Source organism: Echeneis naucrates, chromosome 1 (genome assembly GCF_900963305.1).
Source record: "Echeneis naucrates chromosome 1, fEcheNa1.1, whole genome shotgun sequence".
NCBI lineage: Eukaryota > Metazoa > Chordata > Actinopteri > Carangiformes > Echeneidae > Echeneis > Echeneis naucrates.
In genome coordinates, this window is record NC_042511.1 from 4,037,313 (window position 1) to 4,060,724 (window position 23,412).

The 23,412-nt window shown below is 42.4% G+C and overlaps 1 protein-coding gene and 1 non-coding gene across 4 annotated transcripts; both read right to left on the reverse strand.

The window, feature by feature from the left end:
- Positions 1–1,564: 1,564 nt before the first annotated feature.
- LOC115040641 (protein tweety homolog 3-like) lies at positions 1,565–23,176 on the reverse strand. Of its 3 annotated transcripts, XM_029497515.1 has the most exons (15): positions 22,789–23,176; positions 21,360–21,546; positions 14,789–14,985; positions 10,880–10,991; positions 10,542–10,762; positions 10,215–10,310; positions 10,029–10,101; positions 9,833–9,908; positions 8,948–9,003; positions 8,686–8,778; positions 8,386–8,478; positions 8,129–8,265; positions 6,115–6,288; positions 4,650–4,725; positions 1,565–2,817 (listed from the first exon to the last, which is right to left on the reverse strand). In XM_029497515.1, the coding sequence occupies exons 2-15, from the start codon at positions 21,483–21,485 to the stop codon at positions 2,683–2,685; spliced, it is 1,665 nt and encodes a 554-aa protein (XP_029353375.1). In that variant the 5' UTR covers positions 21,486–21,546; positions 22,789–23,176; the 3' UTR covers positions 1,565–2,682. The 3 variants fall into 3 exon arrangements, with proteins under 3 accessions (XP_029353375.1, XP_029353394.1, XP_029353384.1); XM_029497534.1 differs by lacking the exon at positions 6,115–6,288; XM_029497524.1 differs by lacking the exon at positions 22,789–23,176 and having other exon boundaries at positions 21,360–21,549.
- trnaq-cug (transfer RNA glutamine (anticodon CUG)) lies at positions 4,031–4,102 on the reverse strand. The gene has a single exon. It is a non-coding gene; the product is annotated as a tRNA-Gln (tRNA).
- Positions 23,177–23,412: the final 236 nt, after the last annotated feature.

Sequence of the window (23,412 nt, forward strand, 5' to 3'; positions counted from 1 at the left end):
CTTTGTATGGAAACATACCGTACCAGGGCTGGTAAATCCCAGAAAGCATCACACAGGGATTCAAATACAACTTTGCGTCGGATGTGCAGACTACACTGGAATAGTTTTATTAAAACATTGCAAGACAGAGAGTCATTCACCATTAATAAGAGAGGAAAAACGCTGCTCTTGCCTTTTATTCTCCTACAAAACAGCTAGCTATTGTTTTATCTTTAAACTTTGATTTTTACAAGACAGAGAAAATTAAAAAAACGTGATATGAAGAGTGTTGTAAGAGTTTAAAAACATTATGAAAGGCCATTAATCAGTGACTAGTCCCACAGATCTTGACATTGTTTGCATCAATGGTGCAAAAAAAAACAAACAAACAAAAAAAAAGCAAACCCAAAACAACAACAACCAAAAAAAAAACACTGTAAAGTACTAGACCATAGGTAGCATTGTTACCATAACATGGACATTTTCTTTCTAGTAAAATCACACATGTAAGATTGTCTCGCTAATACGAGAAGTGGTCATTGATTAATAATAAAATATTAAAATGCTGTACAGGAACGGTGGTTGAAAGGTGTTTGAACGCACTCTGCTCACTCAACTAACTACAAGATTCCTGGCTTCTTTGAAATCCAGCTACTTCCTACTACATCACCCATAATGCAAATGGTTATCATTGTGATGTCATAGCTGTGGGAGCGCGTGCAGCGACTAAAGCTCTACATGTGAATGTAAACAGGACAAAAAGTAGGGCAAGATGGAATTTTTTTTTTTTTATGACTCTGCGATGTGTATTGAACATGTATGCATGTGTCTGTACAGTGTGTGTGTGTGTGTCTGTGTGCATGAGGGCATGTGCAGCGTTTGTGTAAAAATGACTTGAATGGCTAAAGAAGCTGGCCCTTGCTTGCAGCCAGTCAGACACACTTATCACTGTACTGCACACACAGTAACACTGAGATAGAGCGATAGCCAATCACACTGCAGTGATGTCGCACACACAGGTTCACAACTACAGTTTTTATACACTGTACACAGTTTTAGAGTGGGAGGGAAAACCACTGGCAGTGTTTCAGGCAGTGTGTTTTACTTCTCCATCTAGCAAAGTCCCCTTGAAGAGAATTTGTGCTTGTGGGTAAGAAAGAAAATAAGATTCACTACTGGTGGCTGAAGGTCGATCCAAGGTCAACAGGTCACAACAAAACGAAAAGCACAGTAGAGGAGAAGAAACAGAACACTACAGTTGGTCACAGTATTACATCCCAAATGTCAGCATAAAAAAAAACAAACACCCACTGTCCTTTTGTTGTGAAACACTGATGTAACATTATTTAACAGGGACTTTTTTTTCTCCATTCAGTAATAATGGAAAGCTGTTGTTTTTTTTTTTTTTGACTGCCTTTTATATTCCTGTTCACATCCCTGAATGAAAAAAAAAAAAAAAGGAAAGAATTCATAAAAGTAACAAAACATTTTCCGTCCCTTCTCAGTGCTGATCTTCTGGGGCCTTTACTGGCTTACATAGCACCTGGCAATTGTGTAGTCACCACTATCTGTTCTTTCAAAAGTCTTTCCTGTCCCCCTTTTTTTTTTTTTTTTTTGTACAGCCACAGGGAAAATGTTCCACATAGGTTCTTTCCACATGTCATACATTTGGAGGCAGTAGAAGACAGAATCAGGCATCCCTTATTGTTATATTATAGTTTTTTGGCACAGGTTGAGCCTTTTTTGTCACTTGTCTCTTTCTCCTTTTCCCAAAGGCTTCAAAGCGGTTATTCCACCACCAGACAACTGGCTCGTTTTTCAAAATGCATTGACTGACGCGTGTACTGGATGCACACGAGTACAGAGAGAGATGTGGACACACTTCCCGAGTTCATGATTCAAGTCTTCGTTAAACGATTATGTTAAGCTAAAGAGAGAATGCGGATGTGGCGCTCGAGTTTCTATCTAAACATGGCTTTCTGATTCACTGGCTTATTGTTTATACAGATGGGTGTTAGGCTATCTGCCTATTTGTTTATACATGTGTGTGTGTGTTGGTTTGTGTGTATGTGTCAAAGAGATACAGCAAAAATTTCCATGATAAACACGCATCACACCACATTACCAGTAATGATTCAACAGTCGACTTTTCATGAAATCAGAAAAAAGCACATGTTTACTATTTACAGCTCTGTACAACGTGTGTATATGTGTGTGTGTGTGTGTGTGTGTGTGTGCATGTCTGTGCTTGTCTGTGAGTGTGCGATCTGGTTGAGCGGGGTTGAGTGGTGAGAGTGGTGTGGCTGTCTCCACTGGAGGGCAGTGTGCAGATCCCAGTGAAGGAGGCAGAGATATTTGGAGAGAAGAAGGAACTGGTGGAAATGGAGCCGAGGCTTTAGTAGCTGTCCGTTGTGGGTATGTGGATTGGTCCACCACAGCAGTGGTTGAACGAGCAGATGGGGAAGAGGAGGAGCAGGAGTTGTGATCTCTTCGGATGGGCTTCGACTGGTTTCTGGATAGTTGTTGGTGAGGGGTAGACGTTGACCTTCAAAGTGCAGTCCTTTACTGAGGTGCTTGGTTGAGGAGTTCTGTTGGTGCTTGAAGTGCTCAGCTCTTGTTGAGCTCTGATGAGCGCTCTGCTGGATGTTGCTGTTGGCTGTAAGAACTGGATTCAGGCAGGGTGGACTGATCCGGCTCTGGTATCTAGTGGACTGAGGACTGTGGTCGGGCAGCGGGATGAGGCCGGCTAGCTGGGTCAAGTTGGTCGTTGGGAACGGAGCGTCGGTTCTGGTCTGGTCGGTTGGTGGCCAGGTACTTGGCTCTCATACTGGAGGTGTACTGAAGTGATGGGAGGACAGTGAGGGGAAAAAAGAGTGATGGGTTGGGGGACAGAGGAAAGAGAGACACAAATGTGGGGGAAGGACATGACCAAAAGGAGAATTTGAACAAGAACAGGAAAGAGAGAGATACAGAAAAAAAGGGAACAAAGATAAGAAGGAGGAGAAACATGGACAAATTACAGTCAACCATTATTTAGACAGAAGGACAAAAAAAAACCGCAGCAATGATCTTACAGTTAAATTATGTTAATGAAAGATGACAGACAGAAAGATAGATAGATAACGTGAAGCAAACACGAACACACAGGTTCTGCTGAAGTACTTTGACCAGTCATTTGGACAGCCGGGGGTGTTTGATTACAACAGTCATTCATTGTAAAACAACTGATTACGTCTGGATGATGTTACTGAGAATTAGCAGGTGTGGTTTATTTTTGTCAGTGGTTTGTAGTTAGTGCTCTAGTTCTGATGTAGTAGGTTAGCCTGGTATGAGTTAGTGGTTTCTTGTGAGCGGATAGCTAGTTACAGTTGGAGGTCTGTGGTTTCCACGTCACTGCAGACAACAGGAGAGCAGGTCTGCAGAGGACGGCGGCCCGGCCGACAGCCCTGCCTACGACTGATGGATCATGGCCATTTGGATGGCTGCTACAGTTCAACGGTGGAGGTGGGAAACATGTGCTCCTGTGACTGTCAAATGGTGAAGGGTGAGGGAGCACAGAAACAGAGGACACACATAACCCCGACCAGAGAATGCACACATAGACACACTGTGGGAGCGGGGGGAGGGAAGGGGAGCGGGAAATTTAGAGGTTTGGGCTTGAGTTTACTCATGGGCTGAACTGTTGAACTGACAGGTTTTCAGCTTCACTGCAGGTTATGACCAGGTGGCATGGAGCAAGACATGAATCCTTAAAGGTGTGCAAAAGATATAAATAATGCCACATATTTTTATAAAAATTTGTAAGTCCATGGTATTGTAGTCCCAAATGTGTGCAGTTGAATGGAACATCCACGGCTACAGGCTCAGCGGCATCGCCAATAAAGAACAGGGTGCAATCCAGATACCTGCAAGCCTGGCATTGTTTTTCTGTATTGAAGGAAAAATGTAATATCTAACAGTACTAGATATTACAGATAAAGATAAGATAATCCTTTATTAGTTCCTCAGTGGGGGGATTTACAAAACATGTTGTTGGACTGGCATCAAAACTAGGTTCCACCGAGATTTGAACTCGGATCGCTGGATTCAGAGTCCAGAGTGCTAACCATTACACCATGGAACCCCTGCCCACTGTGGACCTCTCGACCAGACCGAAATAAATCAGCTGATTTATGGTCTGCAAGTCCTCGTCAGTGACTCACGCTTCACTCACAACCCCAGTTAACCCAACCAGACTTTTTACATCAGAAACAGAGAACTACCACCGTGTATTGGACTGGCCCAACAATTACACTCAGCTAAAGAGTCAAGCTTCTCTTTCGATCCAAGTGCAGCTCCAACTATCAGCTGGCTTCTTTTAAAACTTCCAGGTAATCCCAGGCTGCCAAAATGACCTTCATGAGGGCGATCCATCATCACGTTCTAGATTTAGCACAGAGGACACTTGCAGTGGTGTGGGGATAGGGGACTACCTTCCAATATCCACACTAGTATGCAGTTGACGGCATGAATAAGATAGAAGTACATTTATAAACACCATGCTGCCTTCATTACAAAGAAATTACAAAATGCCATCTCTGTGGGTTCTACACTTTGGAGTATTTCCCAGGAGCACTGTGGGTATTGGAAGATAGGAAAGGGAGAGTGTGTTCTAGAAAGTGTGCACTTACAGAGGGTGGAGGGGACTCCCTGCCAATCAGGGGGGTGTTCTCACACCGAGGGTTCTGAAAGTTTGCGTTCTGGCTCCTGCATTATAGAATAAGAGGTTACTGCATGTGGTCACCCTGCCACTGGTGCTCAGTTGTTGAGCTGTTCACTTGTGGTCTGCTCATGATTACATCTTAATGGCCCTCTGAACAAATGGCCTCACTAATAATTACAAGTCAGGGACTTAAGCGTGATACCATAAAGCTAGGTGTCAAACACCTCTGCCACAGCCCAACACAGTGAACATTTTTTTGAAAACATTTCACCTCACAATGTGAAACAGGCTCAGTAATATGCTGCTAATAAGTTATTTATTTATTTTTTTTTTACTAATTGGACTTAAATGTCTCTTTGTAAGCACAATTTATTGTAAGCCAAATTAGAGCTTGTTGCTTTTATCTTTGGTATTTTATAAATGAAAGTACAACTGATTGCTGATGTCTACAGTCACATATGTAAAAACTTTGGGTAGATAAAAAATGTGATTCATCTTGTTAGTATAAAGTTCTAACACAGAAAACAGTAGCTTAGTTGGCTTCCTATAGACACACAAAAGTCAGCACACATTGATTATATGTCTATATATATCATTACATATAAAACACTAAACTGATTTCCTTGGATTACATGAACCTGGTACTTTGGCAGCTGACTCTTTCTCCACAACATGCCAAAGGACAAAAGGAAAAACCTGCAGTCTCTACAATCTTGTCATATGTTTTGAAATACTTATCAGTATTCTTTAACATCCACAGGTTTTGTTAATGCCCCAAAACATGAAAGACGTGATCCTTTAATGGACAATACACTCAATATAACACATGACTTTAAGGATAAAGGCCATTAAACTATTTTGTTATTAATTTTCTTATTTTTAAAGCTATATTTTTTCCCTTTGCAGCAAAAGCCATTTTGTCCACGGTTTGCTGAAAGAGAAGCAAGCAGTGGCAGACTAAAGATGCATTTGTTTTGCGCTTCACTTGTGTTTTTTCTTTTTTTTTTTGGTTGTTGTTGTTGGTGTATTCAGAGCAAGCAGTTACAGTCCTGTGCCAAACTTTAACACATAGCAAGTAGAGTGACATTATTAAATTGTGCTTAGGCCAGTGCAAATCTGAATTGGCTTTCTTAAGTCAGGTGGACTGAAACAGGCAGGCTGACTGATACAGCAAGCATCTACTTTTCTATCAGCTTTAAAGGGGAAGCTGGTGAAGGGTTGTAACTCATTCAGTAACAAATATTGCTGACAGTGTGTCTCCAAGGACATGCGAGCCATACATAGTTAAAAACTACCTATTTAACTTATCCTACTACAGGCAGTGAGCGTGGCTAAGGTGCTCGTCTGGATCACAAGGGCTCAAGCATCAGCTACCTATGGCAGGCAGTGTATTGATCCTGCTGGCTCTAGCTAGCGATGGGTGCTAAACTCACATGTATTCAGTGACGGGGGCATTGCTGACAGTGTGGGCTGTAGCTGGCAGGCTAGCTTCGCTACCGTAGCTGGAGCCACAACTGTAGAGACTGGGCATGTGAACGCGGTACAGGTTATCGTGCACCCCGCCCCGTGAGGCGCCCGACTCGTCCTCTCCGTCTTCCTCATCCGTCCTTCAATTCAGGGTAAGGGCAGGGCACGAGAGGGCATGATGGATAGGAGGGGAAGAGGTAAAGGGGAAGGAGATCCGAGAGAGACAACAGAGTGTAAACAAGTGGTTGAAGAGGAGGTCAGGAGAGGGGAAGGCGTTCTTGAACTATGAGGAGTCCCCTAATACAAAAAACTGGTTAAACCATGCTTTCAGCCCCAAAGCAGCTAACAAGAAGAAAAGCATCACGGGTAGCATTCATCTACAATACAGGTCCAAAACAAGTACAGTAGGGTGTCAGATACTACTACAAAGCGCAAAGTGGAAATCTGTCTGGTTACATAATATTAAACTGTTTGAAGAAAGTAGACTTTTCGATATTCTCTCAGTACGCAGAATCATGCATTCTCTTCATGCAGTCATCCTCCATTGAGGATTCCTGGTATTTACTATCCAGTTAAAATTGTCCAAACATTGTCAAATGTCAGAAATCCATTTTTATTATAAAATTCATGCATCTGAGTGCTACATAGAAATTAAAGCAAAAACGTCAGGAAAAAAGGAGATAATATGGCTGGTTTGGGCAAACCATTTTCAGACATAAAATGGTCAAAAATGTGAAACGGCCAGCAACGTAACAGAAACAGGCATCAAATAAGATATGTGCTGATTTGGAAGTTGGCTGCAGAATTGTACTGGGTTCAACAATATCTGATCAATCACAAAATACTGATATACGTGCATAGGTGGAACTTCTTTGCTGTTTTTATGGCAGTGTATACTAACTGTCCACATACTAGCAAAATTCCCATCAGGCTGGAAATGTTTCAAAGAGGGTGGGAGCTGTATAAAGAATATTTTAGCAGGGCTCTGTGTAATCAGAGGCAAAGAGGTGAAGGGGATGTTACTACCCAGATTTGCCACCAGATGGAGAAGTTTCAGCCTTTCAACAAAGTCAAACTGTGCAGCCCATCAAAAAAGACTCAGCAGTTGCAGCACAATCATTTGAGCAATTACTTTTGCTTAGCTTAGGAACGTTATGGATTTTTCCTCATAATATCCAATCGGGGCCATACAGTAGCTCCTGTTAATTCACACCCACCAACGAGCACAAAACAATACTATCACGGCACAGCCATGATTCATAATTCAAATCATTCGCCAGAGTAAAAACCATCACGTATATTATGATGTACAGTCTAGAGCTCTTTTCACTGATTGTACCACTAAATTACTTTGAATGGCTGTTTGAAAGGGCCATTCACAGGACCATAGGGTCATCAAGTTTCCTCAGTGTCCATTATCATTCGCTGAAGCCCAAAGCATTTCCAAATCAGGACAGGGAGAGAGGAGGAAGGGAAGGAACAGAAGGAGGAAGTGGGGCATAAAAAAAAAAAAAGAAAAGCAAACAAAAAACCGTAGTGATACAAAATCTAACACAACAGTGGTGCTCCGAGTTCACAGCGGAGAAAACAACTGAGAAAGATGTACAAACATAGAAACAAACAATCAGCCAGACTGGCAGTGGTGATGACAAACAGTAAAATAACAATGAAACTTGATAGATGCAAAGACAAGCAGAAGGACGTACAGAAGGATACAACGGCTCAGGAGGCAATACACTTTTAGAATGACATGCATGGGCATCAATTCTTTATGAGTCTTTCCCATTTCTTGTTCATCAACTGGATTAAGTAAAACAATTAAGAAGTTACAACTAGTAACATGTTAGCTGTTAGTGTGCAGATTAACTAGCAAGGCCAAACAAGGGGTGTAAATGCTTGTTTGCAGCTTTTGTGTCTGTGTGTGTGCGTGTGAGTGTATGTGAGTGTGTGTGTGTGTGCATGTGTGCCCGTGTGTGTTACCTCTTGCTGGGCCAGGTATGTGGCACACTGCACACAATGGAGGAAAACATCAGAGCAGTGACAAAGGAGAAGAGAACCAGGTAGATAAGCCCCTCAACTCCGTCATAACATAGGCCTGTTAGTGCCTGAACGTAGTCCTACAGAGGAGAGGTGAGGAGAAGAGAAGACAAGAGTAGACAAGAAAAGAGAGTTGTTCAGAACAATCTGGGATTTGAGGACTTCTCTCACCTCCTAACACAACAAACAAAGTGACTCACCATGTGGAGGCTGCGACAGTCAACCAGAGCCGTCAGCTGATGAAGGCCCACCTCCGTGGAATTCAGCACAGACTGGATTTGCTCGAGACTCCCCTGCAAGCGCAGAGCAAAGGTTACATATCCACGCTCAAACGAAGATATCCGCCCTCATGTACATCCACACACACACATGCACGCACCAGATAAACACGTGTGCTGACACTTTTGTAAATGCCACTTTCATCACGCTCCCACTAGCGCAAATCCGCTCATGCATGAAAGTAAAGATCTACAGATCATTGCACACACAAGTGCATGTACCTTGGTGTTGGCATAATCACGTGTTGCTGATCTCAGTAGCTCTGCCACATCATCCTGCATCTCCACCAATGCTTTGTGACTCCCTGACAGCCTCTACAAAAACACAGAGAGACACACAAACAAGTGTACGTTTTTAGTATTATATCGTGATGTTGCACCTGAAGAAAGGGACCCAAAGAGATGTATTTTACATTTTACTGGGAAGTGAGTTATTTGACCAAAAGAACAATAACTCCAAAATGACAGAGGACACTGAAGTTACCTGCTGGAAGGGGTTAATTTGGCCAGAGCTGCACCTCAGGTAATACTGCAGGATATCTGGGAATATAACAATACATACATTTAAAGGCTACAGTTTAATGAAAAGACAATCGGTGATTTTCTCTTGAAGCATGATAGCAAGACCACTCAGATGCATAACTGTGTTCGTATGTTTGTGTTTTTATGTGTGTTATGGAGGAACATCTGTGCTCTACAGCAGGCAGACAGAGCGGAAATAACTTACAGACAATAGAAGTCATTAGATGAGTGCAAAGAGGAAAGTAAGGGAGTTAGAGGAGGAAAATTGACCAATTGAGAAGCAAAGAGGGATGTAAAAGGATGAAGAGGGAGAACAAATCAGATAAATGACCCAAAGTGAATACTGAATATAATAAAGAGCACTTTTTTTACATCTGGGAAAGGCAGGAGGAAGAGATAGTGGGGATTGTGCAGGATTGCTGATGCATTGCAGTCAGCAGAGAGAAAGAGTTTTTAGATACCAGGGTTTCAATCAGAAACAATCCCCTCGGATACACTCACACACACACTTCTTTCTTAAAATAGAAGCAACATGTCAGGGTGAGATTCAACTGTCAGTGTGGAAATGGGAGTCTATTCCAAGTGTTTCTGCTTATTTGTCAACCCAGAGCATTTCTGTGGCATCATCGAATGACCAGTCTCCTGCTATTCCTCTCTACATCACTTAACCGTTGATCAACTGAGAACACAATGAAAACACAATTTGCCTTTAGTGGTGGCCCCTTCATTTCCAGGGGTCAAGATACAACTGACTTACTTTTTAAGATTTTTTTGCCCCATAGCTTAATAGCAGAAAAAAAAAAGGTTGCAACCAGTTTAGCGGCTTTGTATTTTCCTCTCTGCATACCTTGGTCGATGACAGCGTTTTCCTTGGTTACCCTGGTGATGTAGGTATCAGGAGAAACGCAGAAGTCGCTGGCTGACTGTAAGAGGGTAAGCACACATGACACATCAGGCTACAGTACCCACCCTCTTTGAGCTCGAGCAATGGGCAGAGATTACATCATTGCAGAACCAGATGGTGTTGCCATGGTTACACTTACAACTGCAATAGCCAGCTCCAGGCCGAGAGACCCCCAGCTGATTATAAGAGTCAGAACCCCAAGTAGACAAACTCTGAAGGACAAAACAAATATATTTTTAAAGCCAGGATTTGACTCACCAACATACGACTGCATTTTAGCCCTCAAGTGGGAGAAACATTTGGGGTTGCATGTGAAGTAACATACCCGATAAGGGTGCCTCTAGAGTTGCGTATCAAGCCAAACAGCACCAGAAGACAAATGAGTACATCAAACAGCAGCAGGCCCAGGTACCCCAACCACCTGTAAATATAAAAAAAATCAGTAAATTTACCCATTTGACACAAATAAAAAGATTTCCCATTAGTTAAATTCACCAGGATTTATTTCAGGATTGAAGCCATGGCAGGCAGACAATTTTAATTTTAACTTTCAGATTTTTTTTTAAGGGAGATTGTCAAAACAGTTTTCAGTTTGATACAGCAAATATTGCAAAAATAAATCAAACGTATATCAAAACTTGTTAGAACAGACCTGTAAAAGTCAAAGGCCTCAGTCTTGCGGGCCAAATCCTCCAGTGAAATGTCAGTATTGGACCAGAAGGGGACATCCACCATCAGCCTGACCAGTTCGTCCAGCTGGCCCTGCAGCTTTTGGACAATGGACATGTAGTCTGTCTGCTCTTGGAAGGCTGTCTCCAACTGGACCAGGCTCTCCTCTACTGTCTGGTTTAAGGCTAGGGCACTGTCAGACACCTGGATTCAGACAACAGCCAAAAATAACAACTGGCGTTAGTCATTTTTTTTTCATTGGTTTGTTAGGCAATTTTAATGAATTTTCAAAAGAAAATCAAATCAGAATATATGTCTGACCAGTTTCTCCACCCCAGATACGGTGCGGTTGGCATGACGGAGGGAGTATGCCAATCGGCTGGCTCCATCGCTCGACTCCCCGTTTCCGTAGAATCCTACAGCGATGCCAGCGCTGGGAGGCAGAAAACAAGAAGTGCCAAGTGTTAACACAATGACTAATTCAACCATCAGATGGCTCTGAATTCGTAAATATGGGTGTTCACAGTCAGAGAGGCAACTAAAGTGCATCAAAAACAACCTAAGTGCAGTTCCTTTGCTAACCAGCAACAGGCAACACTGAGCTCTTGGTTATTTGCTTTGGTGTCACTGTTGGGCCCCGAGCAAGCACAGGACTACCAGGAGTGATTCCCACCACACACACACATACGATGAGTCTACACAATAATCGGGTCACCAGACCGCACATAACATGGGCCTTCTGCAGCTCTGCACCAACATTCACACATAGCACACGGTTCAATATCTTAGGTTCCTGGCTCCAACTTCCTTTCTTCCAAACCCAGCGCTCCTGTGTTCACTATGTTCATGCTGCATGGTAACCTCCCATCTGCCCACCTCCCCAACACTGCAGAAATCTTTTTTGCACTCAAATTAAACCTTTTTTCCCCACTTACCCCACCACACTATGGTTTTATTTTCCCAATAACTCTGTTGTGCTTTAATAGCCCCCGCATTTCTCTTTATGTATTGCATGTGTGCATGTGTGTGCATGACTGTATTGTGTTCATGTCTGTCTGCACAGCAACACCACACTAACAGAATTGTACAGGGAAATTTATGGCCATTGTTAAGGCAATTCATTCTAACCCATTAGATCCATTAGTAGCCCCGTGTGTGTGTTTGTGTGTGTAAACATGCACTGTGATGCAAAACAGAATAAGGACGGGCAGTCATGATGACATTTTAATGTGCTTTGTGGATGTGAATATCTTCTTTTGTATTTATCAATTTCCCCACCCATCCTTGCCTCCCACCATTTGACTCTATCCTCTGTGCCATCACAGTTTCAATAGGAAAACATCTTCTCCACTCCTGTGTACTCATCTTCTTCTTCGTTTCAACCACCCATTCCCTCTCCCACTCTTTTCTCTCTCCTTTTCCTTTCATCCTTGCTCTTCTATATCCTCTACTCTACATGTCTTGTCACATTTGTCTTGTACCCACTTCCCCAAGCAGAGTATTTTGTGACTTTATTAGCCAAAAGCGTATGATATTAGACATAAACAAGGAGCGGCAGCAAGGAACAAGTTCACAAATCAAATAAATGACAGCACACAGAGGCAGTTTATCGCAGAGACATTAGCAATCGATCATTCATTTGAGAAACCGCAACCTGTTCTGAATGATGTTAGCTCAGAGAGACAGAACAGATCCTTAGTCTCTGCTTCTGTCCATTTTCATCTGAAATTTACTGACATCATAAAACTTTGCTGCACCTAAATGACCAAACTGAAATGCACTTGTCAGAGATAAACGTTGCATTCAGCGAAAAATGGGTTCATGATGAGTTCAAGTCCAAACCATACTGATTCATCAGAATTCAAAATTTTATCTCATTGTAGTGCAACCAGGCTACACAAAGTGAGAATGCATGCAGAGACCTAGTTCCACTGCTCACTGCTAAACATAGGGAGTTGTTTTGTGCGGTATGAAGCAACATAAGAGAAGGGTGGCAACTAGTGATTATTTTTAGGACACTAATCCAATCTGTACTTGTACACATAATGACATTCATTTGAAAATTGAGTGTCAGCCATTTAATAATCGATACGCATGATGCTTTTATATTCAAAATACACACCATCAACAACAAGGATGGGATTCTTAAGAGTTATACCTTTATATAGGGTTTCTGTGTCAATATAATGATACAATGCACTGCTGAATTGGAATGAGTGTGATGATTTGGTATATAAAATTTTGGGAAAAAGGAGTGTGTAAATAAAGGTTAGTGTATTGGCACTGGATTATCCCAGTGTTATAAATAAATAAAATAACTCCCTAACCTTTGTTTAATGATCAATATGAGTCATTCTGCCAAATAAAATGTGAGAAGATTGCCTAATGTGATATGTTAAGATAAGTTATTTGTGGCAAACAATGGAAAAACAAAGACAATGGGAATTTGAAAAAAAATGGAGAAAAGAAAGTAAACAACTTAATTGAAAATACAGCTTCTATCTAAACACACTGCACCTGCACACAAATGGAGGAAATCCACATGCAGTTGGTGTGATGCCAAAAATAAGATATGATGTCATATTAAATTTTGGACAAAGAATCACAGACGCACGCACAAAAGTACACACAATTACACAGAAATCTGTGTGCGCATGCTCAGATCCATATCAAATATTCAAAAAGAAATATTATAGCTAATCATAAAATATTGAAGCCTTCAAAAACACTGTTCAGCACTGAGTCACGCAAACACACATGCACATTCACACACATACAAACACAACCCTGACTGTATAATTCATTTCTAGTCGCTGCATCAAATTCGCTTCTGTCTCCATGGCAACCTTTCTAGGCCAGGGAGCAGGCTGAACAGAGAGAAACAATAAAAAAAAGGAAGGGGGGGGCGACAGAGACGAAGAAAAGGGTAAGAGCAGGAGAAAAAGTCAGGAGTGGGGAAGAAGAAAAGTAATGAGACAAAAAACAAAAGAGGAACAGCGTCTGTGTCCGCATGCAAATTTTTGTGCCAAGAAGAGCAAAGTCCGCACAGCTCAGTATCTGTGGTCAAAACACACTCTACTCCCCTGCTGGGTCATTTAGGTTAAAGACCACAAGTACACACGGCCTTCAGAGTCAGATAAACACAAACAGAGCAGTGCAACAACCTAGCTGGCTCCCAGCTTCACCACACAGACTTACAAAACACTGAGTGAGCTTGATTGGTACAATGTCCAGTCATAATAGTCATATGGCTTTTGCTGAGTGAAAGCCTTGTACCTACAAAATGTCAACTTTGAAAAGAAAGAGTATTGAGAAACAACAGTCTATTTGCTTTTGAAGAGCTTAATCAGAATGTATTCCCCCCATGTCTCTTTATTTATCCCTTTCTTTCTCACAGAAGATACTGAATCAAAAGTGTAATGATTCATTCCACAGCTGCAAAACAGTGTACACCATGTTGGGCAGGCTAGATATACATGTCGGAAATTTCTAGACTTTCTATAAAGTTGAATCAGCACAATCAAGCAAGTCCAAGGTTATTCTTCACAGGAACTAATGAATCTGTTGTAATCTACATTCATTAGTCAGTTTTCCTTCAGAAAGTTTTTAATGTGCATAAGCCTAAACCGAGGGAAAGCATAAACTGAAGCACATTTACAGTGCCTGTGAGGATGGATAGCTGTGTGTCTGTCCTGTGAAATTTTAGTGGCACTCTCCATACAGCTGAACAGCTAATCAGTGGAACACTCCAGTGTAAATCCCTACAGAAAAATGAGAGTCCCTTTTTAAGGCTCAGGGGCAATTTCTCTAAAACTGTAGAATGATCAACTATAAGAACTCTTGGTGGCTCAAGTATCCTTAAAGGAGCTATTTTCACAATTGCTATATAGCCATTTGCTTTAACAGCTGTCTACAATGGTGGAAAGCAACGCTGAAGGTAGCTCTTGCTATGTTGCAACTCACACTATGGCAGTGAGTCACTATAGTGTCCCTGAAGTAGTAGCGCACTCAGAGTGAACATTATAACCTATTGAATCGTTAACAACAATGGATGAAGCTCCTGGCAACCACACACTACCTGCTCTCCATGGTCAGCATCACAGAAACCTTACAAATAGCCCATTTAATAAAATATAACTGTGGAGATGTGTGAAGGGGGGTTAAACAATGTCAAACATTCATGACATTTAAGTGCATAAAGGTATCATTCTTATGGGAATAACCTCTCACCTGCAGACAAGGGTGGCGATGATAACACACCAAGCCGTGCAGCAGCAGTCGGCGCTAGGCTGCTGAGAGTGCGTATGGGAGTGTGAAGATTCATCATTCTTGCGTCGCCGGCAGCAAAGCCAGAAAGAGTAAAAGAGGAGAAAGAGGAGGTCCAGACCCAAACAGACCAGCGCCACGGCACCGATCAGCAAAATAGACTATGGAGAGGAGAGAAAGAAAGAGAAAGCCAGTCAGCGGCAACAACATATTTTCAAATTGTTGTGTTGTGTTACATTCCTTCGATGTTCAAACTTGGGGATTGCCAGGATGTCATGTTTGATAGCTGTTATCACAGAGAAAGGGACAATTTAGGAAATGTGTTAAAGACACAGGAAGCAAATTAGCTGATATGAGCAGAAACCAGAGACATGGAAAGACCACATAATGTAGTTTTTCAGGGTAGATAGATACACACAGACACACTTGGTGCTTCGTTGTGCAGCTTTTTGATGTAACACAAAAATAAAAACGACCTGCCATCCTCATGTCCATATTCGGGGTGAGTGCTGGACTACCATGGAAATCTACCATGAAAAACACACCATCAAGCATGCACACCTCCACTGTATGAGCAGAAGCAGTGCTGTTGAGGAACTATGTGCATTCGAGACCCACCACACAGATCACATACTCTCTAAGAGCTTTGAAGTGTAAAAGGAGGAAGGGGTGTTGGGGGCAGACAGACAGAGAAGTAGGGGGGTGTAAATTTGGAACAAAAGACACAGACTGGGAATACAGAACAGAAAGAAGATGTGAAAGAAGGTGACTTAAAAAGGGAAAATGGTCTAAGACAGGGATGAGGACTGTTGCAGCATTTTGCCTGAAATCTTTTTTTAATCACACACGCACTGCAATGTTGGTTTTTCTTTCCCCTCTGGAGTTGTCTGGAGAAGTCATTCTACTGCCAGGCCAAGAAGAGACAAAGGCATGTTTCTGGTAAACCAAACCTCCACCTGCAAGATCACTTAAGACAAAGGAATCCTTCCACAGTTGTGCTCGCTCAGAAACAGCAACGTTACAATACAGGGGACTCCTCTGTGGAAGATAACACAGTCTGACTCCACCTCCAAGATACTCACAGACTTCCTGGCTTCCAAAACTTCTACACAGCCGATTTTTCTACTGACCTAATTTTTCCTCTCTGCCAGCCAGCAGTTTCCTCACCCTGCAGCAATTTATGCACCTCCACTGTAAATATGCACATGTATTTTATGAGTGTCTATGAGTAATAATAGAAACCATCTTCAAACACGAATTAAAATGTATGTTTTTTTGTATCTTAAAATATAATGGGATGTTGGCATAATAAAGCTTAATTGTCAAGCACAATCATTCTAAACCTAAAAATGGGGTGTTCTCATTTACATATTAACACAAACAAGGCAAAAAACTGAACTAACAAGTCCCAACCAGCAGATATCTACATTTGTTCATTCTCTCATTTTGATGGGTCAAAAGCCAAAAAAGCTGTGAAGTTCAAAGCCATGATAGTGAGAGTGTGAGAAATTACTTAAGCACAGTGGTTCTTTGAGATAAATACCAGTGTCTGCATGCTAACATACTAATGTACAATGTTAATATACAATGTTAATATTCACAGTCTTAGTTTTACAATGTCAGCATGCTAATATTGGCATTTAGTTGATGTGAGATGATTGAGTTAAAAAAGTAAAGTTAAAAGAGCACCATGAGAATTATAACTATTCCTGAAGTGGATACTGATGTCTATAAAAAACATCATGGCAATCTGTAATACAACTGTAAAATATATCTTAGTCTGAACCAAAGTGGAGATCAATGACAACACTGCAATAACCATTAAGATATTTAGACTGTTAGTGCAAAATGCGTTTCACTATTTAATTGAAAGATTCTTATGATCCCTGTGGCTTTGAGTCTGTTGTAGGGTTTTTACTGGGAAATTCCTGAATTTGAGAAACATCACAGAAATAACTATTGACATAAGGCCAGCTGATATGTGGTCTATTGTAGAACAATGCAGCCTAATAAGGTCAGCATTAACTGTGACGGATGTATAACCAGGCCAGCAAAAGGTAATGCATAAACTCTAGAGGGCTTCAGCAGATCCAGCAAGGCTATTGTTGGTCATTAGGCTGGGCCACTATAGGATGCATTACAATACATGGCAGGATGTGAGCTGCAGTGGTGTGCTGTGGCATTCAGACCGAGAGAGTAGTTTTAAACTCTAACCCAGAGGTCTCAGTGCTTATTAAAAGCATTGATACACTTATTTTCTGAGCACACAGGTAGGATAGTAATTATCCGAACTCTAATCCACTGAAAATGATCACAGTTCTTTGATGATGATGACTAATTGTGGCTTTGTACTTTTACAACTTAAGCTTCAACTAGCACATTCTGGTCAGTTATGTGTGAACAAGGCTGTCATTACTAAATTATTACTTTCTTCTGGGCAAACATTTGGTCAGCTTCGTCTGAGGCAGAGAACAACAACTTTTCCACAGAGGATGGGGGGAGGGGGTCTTGACCCGAGAGAAGGGGGAGATAAACGCCACAGATTCCTAGTCTGGTATTATCCTCTGTTATTATCTGTGAGCTTAGCCACGAGAGATGAGGCGCTGAGGTAAAGGCATACTTTGCTCCTCTAATGCACTGTTTGATCTCTTGTGACTTTAATTCACCATTAGGGCTTAACACCATATAGAGTAACACACATTAAGCTTTGCAGAATGAGAATGAAAGGCAACAATATGATGGATATTTTCATGGCATCGCTTATAAATCATGCTAAGAAATGGCAATGGGATAGTACTGATATTATAATATGGAAGAAACAAGGGAAGCAAAAGAGACTAGGAGAGTGTAGAGTTTTTAGTATGACTTCTGGTTAAATTATTATTAAAGATGGAAAAAACTGATGGATAATATATTTAATGGCAACCATTTTGATAGCAAATATGAGGATTTTTTGCTTTCTTTTGGTTATATGGACTTGGCCAGGTCAAGCAAATAGCAAATAGTCAGCAAAAATCATCAGCAACCACAAATTATGACAATGAAGATAATTTCAACCCCAAAACTGGGGTTCAAATGACCCCAAAACTGTCTGGATGCAATAATATAAAACAAAGAAATGCAGTAAATGTCAATGACAACTTAACATCTTAAATAATGAATATTACAAGTTATTAATTGATCATCAAAATGGCATGTAAACTACTTGTTTACTCGAACAATCATCTCAATACTAGTGGGCATATAAAGCAAACCCCATCTTTACATATGGTGTTAATGTTAAACTGTTAATCTGACCATGGACCAGGTCCCTGCAGCCACCTCACTCTCCTGCGACTGTGCACGATGGCTGCTAGATTAACAGTCAGGCTGACAAACCATCAAAGCAGATTAAGTGTGGATCAATTAGCTACTAATAAGCATGGTGAGCTTTGTTGTGCCTGCATTTGTGTGTGTGTGTGTGTGTGTGTGTGTGTGTGTGTGTGTGTGTGTGTGTGTGTGTGTGTGTGTGCATCTATGCTCTTGGAGATCAGCTTGCAGGCTGGAGGAGGGGCTAAATGTTAAAACACCCAGGCACAGTGATCTACTTTCAATCTGTCTGTTTAAGTGTGTGTACGTGCATGCCAGTGAATGTGTGTGTGTGTGTATGGTTGAGCTGACAGGATCAATCACTTCCAGTTCAGCGGGTTGACCTTGCACTCTCCCTGCCTGCGTTACTCTGTAGTCTGGCCCAGCCTACTATCCCCATATCTTTTCTCTGGAGGGGCTGACTGACCTCTAGTTCATCCTGCTTATTTTCACCTGCACCACAGGGTCAAACTGCAACTACAGCACCAATAGCAAGATCTGATTTCGAATCCACACAGAAAGAATTGAGAGTGGCAACTTTGGTCCTTGGTGATCTTTTCCAACGTACTATGAGAGAATGTCTGCCGCTGTGCAAACTTTAGCATAAGACAACAAAAATACCAATCACTGACTTACTTTCCACAGCTGGGAATACATGTGTGTTATTACAGGTCACATGACTCCTCTGTAATGTTCTGCAGCTGTTAAACTGTGGCTGGTAGCTGACTCTGCGATTCTACCGTAATACAAACAGATGAACACACACACGCACACATGCGTGCTATTCCAATGCCTTACAGAACCCCAGGATAAGAGCTCCAATTTCAGCTTTTCAGGAAAAAAGAAATAGTTTTCATGCAAAAAGCCACACAGTCAGCATCCCAAATAAAGTCAAAGTCATCAGAGACTCACTGGTCCCATGAATGAATACTAAACAGTTTGTTGGTTTGAGAGAAAAACTGCATAAGAGGAGAAAGTAAGTGAGTGACTGATTTAGGGATTGAGTGAATAAGTGAGTGAGTGAGAAGAAAGTTTCAGAGCTTGAGACCTGAATACAAATGAACCTGAGCCAGATCACATCAGAAAAAAAAGAACGCTACACAGAAGAATCTCTCTCCATTGTGTGAGAGAGAGTGTGTGAGTGTGTGTGTTACGTTGTGGTGTAGTGGCGGACTTAGCGCACTGAAGGGCACTGTGTGGGACCTTGTTTGTATGTGTGTGTGTTTGTGTGTTTCTCAGCTGGATGAGTGGATGCATGAAAGCCTTTGAGACAGATACACTGAGCCAATCTAAAGACGAGCTTCAGTGAAAGAGTGAAAGAAAGAAAGAAAGAAAGAGAGCATTCTTTCACAACAGACTACAGCCCTCCCCTTCCCACCCACCTCCCCTCTCACCCTCCCTCCCCCATCCCAATTCAGCCTCCTTCTTCTTGTTCTTCTCACCCTCTATCTGGCCCTCTCCCTCCCCCCATCTAACCAGAATTAATGATTTCACCCTGAATAGAACCCCTATATTCACTCACACACACACACAACCCCTGGGGGAGATCTGTGACCTCACCTCGACAAACAACACCAAGTGCTAAATACGCACTGACACAGAAACTGAACACAGAAATCGCTCATGTGCTATGCACAACTGTACGTACAAAAGTGCAAACAAACATATGATCATGCAGCAGGATGATCAGTGACATAGAAACAGCAACGTCTGCTAAAACATGTCAGGATGTAATTAGTCTAAAAAGAGGGTCCTTAAAATTCCAGTGGTCACACACACTGACACACACACACACAAAGGCCCTTAGTTAAACACTGAATAGCTCGCAGGAAGTGGCTATTTGGCAATTTAGAAGCACCTCCCATGGCTCATCGAGATTTCTCCTCTCGCCTCCAATCAGTCTCTTTTTATCTTTCTCACTTCTCCTCCTCCTCCTCTTTCCTGCCTCTCTCTCCGGTTCTCATCTCCCATCCCTTGTTCATGGCCGTGGGTGCCTTCCCACGCTCAGCTCTTGAACTTGCACGCCCTCCCTCCGATCCCGTTGCATGTCGGCAAACTACGACAAGGGGGTGACTGCAGCACACGAAATGCTGGGCTGAAGTGTCTTGGCTTCATGTGGGTTTTGAAGACTATAGTTTTTTGCTGCAGAGAACTGGAAGTCACCTTGTTTGCGCATTCTAATGAAATGTAGCAAAACTGGGCCGAAGCCCCTGTTGGATGCAGCTGCTCTCCGAGGCAGCGCTGCCGCTGCCGAGAGTGTTTTATCAAAGCAAGGGTGCAATTAATTTTTGGCTTTTAACTTATGCTAATGATTGTTTTCCCTCCCGGATTATATTTTTCAATTAATTAATTGTTTATCCAGTAAAGATTCTGAATATAGTGATGAATTCCAATCACAAATTCACAATAGACAAAATATTATGCTCTCAAATTATATATTTTTTTCCAAATAACAGTGTAGTGCTGTTATTTATTAGATATTCGATTGATAATTATATTAATGCAGAAAAACTTCATATTTGGTGACTGGACCACCATTTTTGTTTTATTAATTATCTATTTATAATGGATTATTATTCATCTATCTGTAATCCATTAGTTCTCATACTTTTTATTCTGTGACCTTTGGAGTGCCAGGCAAGTAGTGCTTGTTCAGTGCACCTCAGTACACTCCAGCCTGCATGTCTGAACCGGGAATACTTGACCCAGGGAGTGATGTTCCCTTGGAAACTGATTCAATTTATAAGCTTTGAGAGTCCTAAAGAGGTGGTATATTTCATAATGAAAAGGAAAAAAAATTAAGATGGCAAGGAAACACCATTTATTCTTAAAAAATAAAAGGCTTTTTCTCACTAATACTGCCATTCATCTATGTTGCAACCGTTTGGGCTCCTGACCTCATGTTGGGAATAACTTATCTAATCGATTTTTAGAGGTAAGGGGTCATTGCCGTGATCAAGGACATTTCTCTGTCTCTCTCTCTCACACACACACACACACAGCATTGATTGATGCAGAGAGGGAACCAACAACTCTGGCAGTTGCAGGATTGGCTCAGTCACTACTTGGCCACTCTGCTGTGAAATTACAGTGTGGGTAGGAAGTAGGATAATAAGGTGATGCTGCATGATGAAGGGGGATGATGAATGCTGAGTGGGAGGTAATTATTCCCCCATACTTGTCTTACCTTCTGGTACTCAGGGTCCTCAGGTCTGAAGTCACTGCTCACCAGCTGGAATTCAATGTTGAAGTGGGGTAACCGGTGCAGTAGATTCACCCACCAAGGTGGGGAATAGTTGACTACAGCCGCCATTCCAAATGCAGCTACCTGCCGGCTGTCACTTCACTCAATAAGCCGATTCTTCACACAGACACTGGAAGGAAATTCACAAATTCTGTGAGTTAACTGGGCAAAAACATTACTTGCCCTTTTTTTTTTTTTTTTTTACAAAACCTATTAACCGAGATGTAGGTACACTTGGCTGTCTTAACCACCACCAATACTGTCTACCATCAATCCCTTTAAAGCCCGTAATTACAGTAACTACTGAGGGTCCAGATTATTACAAGGCTCATGTGACATGTTATCAGTTATGGGTCACTTAACAAGGGTGAGGCATCAATCAGCAACTCCATACCAAAATAACACGTTAGGAATACGGTCAAAGCATCAGTGTTTGGCAAAATTCACCTCAGAATTTGGTTATTAGTTCAGCTGGGAAATAAGGAAACCTTTTTCTCCTAAGGGCATGTCCCTCACCTATCAATGATGTTCCTGGACATGTCGAGTGTGTGTCTGAACGGGCTACAACAACACAATATAACACAACACTTTATTTCCGCTGCCTTTCAGATTGAATAAATATGATTATATTTGGCCTTTAAGGAGCTGCTTTCCCTTTGAGTCCCCGGCGTCTGCTGGTTTACTGCCCTGTAATAATCCCGTGTAATGTGCCTGGATCATCATAATTGTGGTCAATGAATTTGTGCCATAAAACAGCTCACCCCGCTCGCACCAGGAAAAAGCCTTTTAATGTCGCACAAAGTGAAGCTCGTGTCGGAAAAACAAAATGTGAATAATTCAAAAGCCCGTCGTAAGGAAGAAGGAAAAAAAAAATGAAGAAGCTATGAGGTCATACAGTATTTGGACATACTGTACATGAATTGTGACATGACAATAACATGGCAGTCACACGATTTACGCCCATGCTGGAAGGAGATAAACGACGAAATGGCCGTTAAATCAAACCCGACACACGGCGCTGCTCCGTCCGCGACATCCGACCGGCTGTACCGGCTCGGCTCGGCTCGGCTCGGCGGAGACTATCTTCACATCTTCATGCAGCAGAAGTGTCGGTTCGGTTTCGGTTCGGTAGTTCGGTGAAATGTTTTTTGTTTTTTTTTTTTGTTGTTGTTGTTGTTTTTTTGTTTTTTTTTAAACCAACCACAGGATTAGCTAACCCCGCTCCATCCCGCTCCGTCCCGCTTTGTCCGTTAAAACTACCGCAGTCTCACCGAGTCGTCAAGGCAACGAGGAGGAGGAGGAAGAGGAGGGGGGGGGGGGTGCACGAGCCCGTCGTGTGTAGAAACCGGAGCCGATCCAGGTCCGGACTCACCTGGAGATTTTTTTTTTTTTCTGGAGTCAGGCCGGTGTGTGTCTCTCGTCCTCCCGGATCCGGTGGTGGATTTGAAGCCGACAGCCGTGAGCCGCTGCATCAACGCGGCCGCCGAGCCGAAGTCCGGACCGCATCGAAGAGACCCCCACCGAGTGACGGGCACCGGGCCGGTCCGCTCACATCTCCCCGGGACGCCCTTCCCCCGAACCCCGTCAGCGAGCTGCTTTCTTCGGGCGGACTAAAAAGCACTGAGAACTCCTTCTGTTTTTTTAAGTGTTTAATCGAGGAGCCGTTGCACGATGCGGCCGTTGTGTCCGCTCCTACAGCATGATGGCGGCGGCGGCTCCTCGGCTGGATGATACAGCCGGAGCGTGAAACAAACACCGCGTTTAAAGCCCCGCAGGACGGGGCTTTGCGGCAGCTCCTGCCCCCCCCCCCCGCGTCCGTGCGTGTGCGTGTGCGCTCCAGATAGACAGAGTGAGAGCGGCCCCGCACGGTCAGACTGCGGCAGTGCATGTTACAGTGCGCTGATTTATTTTAGCAGACATCTACACCATGTTGTTTTTCTATGCAACCTGTGTTTAGTATTTTTTGTATTTTCTAACAATAATCATTTTTATTTAC

Coding starts and splice junctions, on each gene's coding strand:
- LOC115040641 (XM_029497515.1), bottom strand. CDS start 21,485: ATGGCGGCTGTAGTCAACTATTCCCCACCTTGGTGGGTGAATCTACTG. Junction 9,909..10,028: donor TGGAGCTGGCTATTGCAGTT/GTAAGTGTAACC, acceptor ACCCTCTTACAG/TCAGCCAGCGACTTCTGCGT. Junction 8,266..8,385: donor ACTGTCGCAGCCTCCACATG/GTGAGTCACTTT, acceptor TCTCCTCTGTAG/GACTACGTTCAGGCACTAAC.